This window comes from Echinops telfairi, unplaced genomic scaffold, assembly GCF_000313985.2.
Source record: "Echinops telfairi isolate 266 unplaced genomic scaffold, ASM31398v2 ScPeMD7_7414;HRSCAF=8452, whole genome shotgun sequence".
Lineage (NCBI taxonomy): Eukaryota > Metazoa > Chordata > Mammalia > Afrosoricida > Tenrecidae > Echinops > Echinops telfairi.
Genome location: NW_022111314.1, coordinates 3,773,220 through 3,778,395, shown reverse-complemented (window position 1 = coordinate 3,778,395; position 5,176 = coordinate 3,773,220). Strand labels below are relative to the sequence as shown.

Genomic DNA, 5,176 nt, shown 5'->3' with positions numbered 1-5,176 from the left:
CTGTTGGGAGGGAGGGCTGAGAGGGCTCATGGCCTAAAACCTCCAAGAGTAGGTGTGGACTCAACTCTCCCTTTAATGTCCATGGGAACAGGGTCCTGACTCTAGTGCATGGAGGCCCAGCGCTGGGTGGCATGGAGCCGGGCATGGGCTGCTTCCCAAGCTGCTGGCTTCTGGCTCCAGACACCTGCCTGCCCACCACCCAGCTCCCTATAGCCCGGTTCCCCTCTACCTGGCTCTCCAAACATCATCACTGCACACAGGAGTCTCCCCCTCGTGAGGCCCAGGGCCGGCTCCGGGGCCCCGGGGCGGAGGTGCCTACCCTGGTCCTTGGCCTGGTAGTTGTTGCAAGTCTCGTCGGGAATGCCGAGCTTGTGGGCGTAGGCCCACACCAGCAGGTCATCTCCCCCCTCGCAGGAGCCGGCGTCACCACAGTCAATGACGTTCTGCACAGACAGCACGGTGGAAGGCCACGCACCCTTCCTCTTGATGTTGATCCGGTCTACAGAGAAGGGTTAAGTCAGGCCACGCAGCACCCCTGCCACTCGCCTGCCTGTGTTCCTCCTGCCCCACCCGGCCTGATGTCCATACCCCGGGGGCCTTCCTGTTCAGATGCCCAGAGATGCAGGACATGAGGACGATAGAGCCCATGTGGAGAGGGTAGGGGGGGTGGGGGGTGGGGGGAAATCCCAGCTTGGGAGTCAGTACCCACTGCAGCTGGTTCCAGACTGTGTCCAGGGTGGGTGTGGGCCTCTCACTGCCCACTTGTCTGGGCCTGGGTGCCTAACAAGCCCTGTACCCCCGAGGAGCCTGCTCCCTCTCCATACACATGCCCAAGAAGTGGAACCCCCCAGCCCCGATGGCCCCACCTCAGTTCCCTGGCCACCTCACTGCCCCCTCCCAAGGCAAGGACTTCATGCTGCACCCTACCCCCTCTCCGCTTCCTCACCCCGTCTCACCTCCATCTCAATCCTGTTTTCTCTGCCCACCAGCAGCCCCTCCACAGTGCTCCACACACTTCTGGGGTCTCTGTGTGCAGCCCCTGCCTCCGACACTGTCCCCCCCCATCTCTGTGCCTTCTGGACATCAGCAGCCACCCCCTAGGCCCTCAGCCTGGCCCCAGACGCCCCGTCTGCATCTCCTCTGCCTGGCAGGCTCTGTCCCCTGCAGCAGGCCTGCTAACATGGAGCTGGCTTCAGCAGTGGACATGTCCCCCCAAAGGTCACATCTGCCTGCAACCTCAGAGTGCAACCGAGCCTGTGAGAGGGTCCTTACAAACCCGAAGAGCCACACTCCCTGCCATCGAGTCGGTGCCGACTCACAGTGACCCAGCAGGACAAGGGTCGAACTGCTCCTGTGGGTTTCTGAGACTGAAACCCTGTACAGGTGTGGAAAGCCTCATCTTTCTCCCTCAGAACAGCTTGGGGGTTCAAACTGCTGACCTTGTGATTAGCAGCCCAACTTGTAAGAGGGTCCTTGCAGAAGTAGAATTCGCTAAGGATCCTGAGGTGAAGTCATGCTGAAATTCAGTTGGGTTCTACACGTCACTTGATGACTGGTGTCCCCGTGAGAAAAGAGGCAGAAGCCAAGACTGAAGCGATGAGGCCACAAGCCAAGGGGCACCTGGAGCCCCAACAGCTGCAGCCAGGACGGTGCCTTCCGTCCGAGATCTCAGAGAACATGGCCCAGCCACCAGGCTGACTCCAGAACTCTGCTCCCAGGAACGGAGAGAATGACTCTCTGGTGTTTTAAGTCCCCCCACCCCCAATTGGTGTCATTTGTTAGGGTGGCCTTAAGAGCCTAATAGGGTGGGGCAGACAGACAGTAAAGAACAGCGTGACAAAATGGAGTGGGGAAAAAAATATCAACCATTACCAACTGCTCTGACAAGGATCGAAAGAAAGTTCTAGAGGAGTGGAAAAACTCAGCGTCCCGAGAGACCAGGCTGGCTGGTCTGATAGACTGGCGGGAGGCCAGGACAGGGCCCTGAGTCACCCTCAGGCTAGGCGTGGAAATGAACTCAGCCGAACAGTAGACAGGTCTGTAACAAGAACAATAGCACTCGGGAGGTCTCACACCTGGGAAGAATCAGCTGGTTGAGATCAGGGGACAAGCACCAAGTCCAGAAGGCCTGGGTGAGGAGGGGGCGTGGAGGCAGGAAACTGTGGGTGGTGGGGTGAGTGACATCACAGAGGAGATTTGCAACCACTGAGATGAAGAAATGGGAGTTGCTGAAGGTAACAATGACGCCGCTCTGCAAACCTCCTCCCTATTCACAACAAACAAGGTTGGAAGACACCTGTGGAATTTCTCCACGAGCTTTTGGAAGCCTCCTTGCATACACGGATGAACAAAACAAGAGGGCTTATCCATGAGGAAGGGAGGCCCATTGGAGGCAGGGAGGGAGCCATGAAGATACGTCTGAGAGAAGGTTCTAGATGGCGGCCTTGGCGCTGGAAGAACCACATGTAAGCCCTTTGGAGAGAGCAGGGGATGAGGGAGGAGTCGGAGGGGCTGCTGCAGGTCCAGCTGAAGAGCACCCAGATTGGGGCTTCCACAGCCTCACACTCGGGGGCGAAGGCAGCAGGAGCAGGCAGGTGAGGAGGAGGGGAAGGGCCCGGCACTAGAGTGCCCGGGGATGATTTCTGAACGCGTCCTGAAGGTGCAATGAGCAGAACTGATCGTGGGTGGCCTGAGGGCCATGCAGTAAGAGTTCTTGGGGACAGGCCAGCCATCTCTGAGGAGCCGGCTCCGACCTATGGCCCCAAGACGGAGAGGTTGGAGAAGGTGAGGGTGGGAAGGAGGACTGCTCAGCTGTGGACCTGTGAGGCTGAGCTTGGGAGCAGGGTCTCAAAAGAGAGGCGGAGGCAGGGTCCAGGAACCCTGATGCCAGAGGCTGGGCAGGAAGCTCACGGGAGGCGGGTAGACAGTCAAGAAGTGTTCCCAGAAGATATGGCCACACGCACCCAGGAGGAGGTGCTGGTGGCTGCTGCGTGGTGGACTGATGAGGGACTGAGAGAGACTATAGTGAGGTGGTATCGGGTGCATCGGGTGCCGGACTCTTGTTGAGAACTCAACCTGGGCTGCCAACAAGGCCTGCGACGTGGGGGAGAGAGTGGGTCTCCTGTTTGCAGGGCACAGTGACCAGTGCCCTGCTGTGCTAGGAGACTATGGACGTCCCTTCTGGGGGCTCCCACTTGTGCAGGGTCCCTGTCGCTGGGGAGCCAAGGGGTGAAGTGTTATCTGCTAGAAGGGACCTCACTCCAGAACAGGGTGGGTGGAACCCCTGGGCCCTCCCAGCCTCCTCACCCAAGGCACCCTTCTCTACACAGCCCACAGAACAGCCCCCGCCCCCCAGGTCCCTCAGAGCCGGCCCCAGTCAACTGTGCCAGTTCCCCGCCCCACCCTGGCCTTCCCCCCAGAGGCTTTTCAGTTCCCCAGTCTGCCTGGCCTGATGACACCCACTGCTTCACCCGCTGGTTCCACTTTCTAGAGGGCTGGCTCCACCCACCCCAGCCAGAGGGGTCTGCCCAGTCTCTGGTGCAGTCCACTAGTGCCCTGCCTCGACCTTCAGGGAGGGTCAGAAGTAGGCTTCATCCAGGGGTCCCCTCACAGGCTACCCAGGGAACTCTGCCACCGTGGGAGCTGGCCAATCAGGATCCAGACACGGCCCATCAGCCACCCAGCTCACCACCCACCAGGGTCCTGACCAGCCATCTCTCCGCATCACAAAGCCGCCCATCCTCCAACAAGAGGCCGGTTTCCACATCTGAGAGGAGGGGCCAGCAGGACAGTGGCACACATACAAGGGCTGGTCACCACATTCTGGGCAAGGGGCAGTGGCCTGGGCATGTCCAGTGGGGAACCCCGATCCCAGGGTCCAGGGCCAGCCAGGCCTGGGCTGACCACAGCCCCAGGCTTGGCTCTGCTACAGAAGGAATATAATTAGTCGAGCAAGTCCTCTTCCTTGAAGGCACCCGCTGCTGGAGTGGAGAGTCTCCACTAGCCCTAGACCTCCCTCCTTGCAGTGGGCCCCCCAGCCACTGTGGCCAGATGCTAAAGTTCACATTCAAACTCAAACCAACCTTATCACCAAGACCATTCGAACCCCTGGCGACTCCATAGGGCAGCGTACAGCTGTCCCCACGGGGTTCCCAAGGCGGCCACATGATTCCCCTGCAGAGCTTCTGGGGGAGGGGAGGATTGAACCATGGACCCTTTCCGTTCGCAGCTTAAGCAACGTTCCACACCCCAAACCAACCTCACGGGAACCCTACAGGACAGGGCAGAGCTGCCCCTACAGGGCTCGTGGGGGGTGGGTGGTGGGTGGGTGTTGTACATCTTCATGGGAGCAGACAGCGACCTCTCCTTCCTCAAACTGCAGAGCCAACAGGGGCAAAGTCCACATTAAGAAACCAATCTGTGGGCGTGGCCAGAACAGGGCAAAGCCGGGCTGCCTCAAGCCACCCTCTCAAATATTAACTGCAGCTGGGCAGTTTCGCTTCTCCATTCCCAAGAGCTGCAGGGGCTGGGGGCAGGGGGCACCTGGCAGCCATCTTCCTCTCCCCTCCAGGACAGTGTCCCCGAGAGCCCTTGGCCTCAGACCGTGAACGAGGGGAGCAGCTTCGAGGGCTCCCGGCCCCTGGGTGGCTGGCCAGAGGCCGTTGTGCTCCCACCTGCCATGGCGCTGGTGCTGCCGTGGGCCCAGCAGGAGCCGCAGTACTGCGGGATGTGCTGGTTCCGGGTGATGCTGGCATAGTTGACGCCTTTCACGTTGCGCCAGTCCCAACTCGGCGGCAGGTCCTTCGGGGACAGGTACTCGTGAGGCCGGGGGTAGGTCCTGGGGAGCCACCGGACACAAAGTCAGTGCTGACACCATGCACACAGGGACCCCCTCCCCACAATGCGCCCTGGAGGGCCAGGATCACCCACTAGCACCCAGAGCTAGGAAGGAGGGGGTCCCCCCCAGTGAGGAACTGAGGGCGAGTTCCCCACAACGAGGGGGTGCTGGGGACAAAACACCCACAAGTGAGTGAACAGGGGGAGAAGGGCTTCCAAAGTGAGGGGCCTGGGGCAGGGCGCAGGGGCTCCCCAGGGCCTGGGCCGCGCCAGGCCCGCAAACGCCAGGGTGATCGCCAACCACGGGGTGGCCCTGACCCCAAGGTCAAGCGAGGCGGGT

The 5,176-nt window shown here is 60.7% G+C and overlaps 1 protein-coding gene across 1 annotated transcript in view; it reads right to left on the bottom strand.

Moving 5' to 3' along the window:
- The window catches only part of CTSZ (cathepsin Z), a 21,458-nt gene that overhangs the window by 3,269 nt on the left and 13,013 nt on the right, over positions 1 to 5,176 (bottom strand). Inside the window, exons 4-5 of the mRNA XM_045296939.1 lie at positions 4,674 to 4,837; positions 320 to 499 (exon numbers count right to left, since the gene is read on the bottom strand). Coding sequence (XP_045152874.1) covers positions 320 to 499; positions 4,674 to 4,837 — 344 coding nt within the window. The remainder of the gene's footprint in view (positions 1 to 319; positions 500 to 4,673; positions 4,838 to 5,176) is intronic.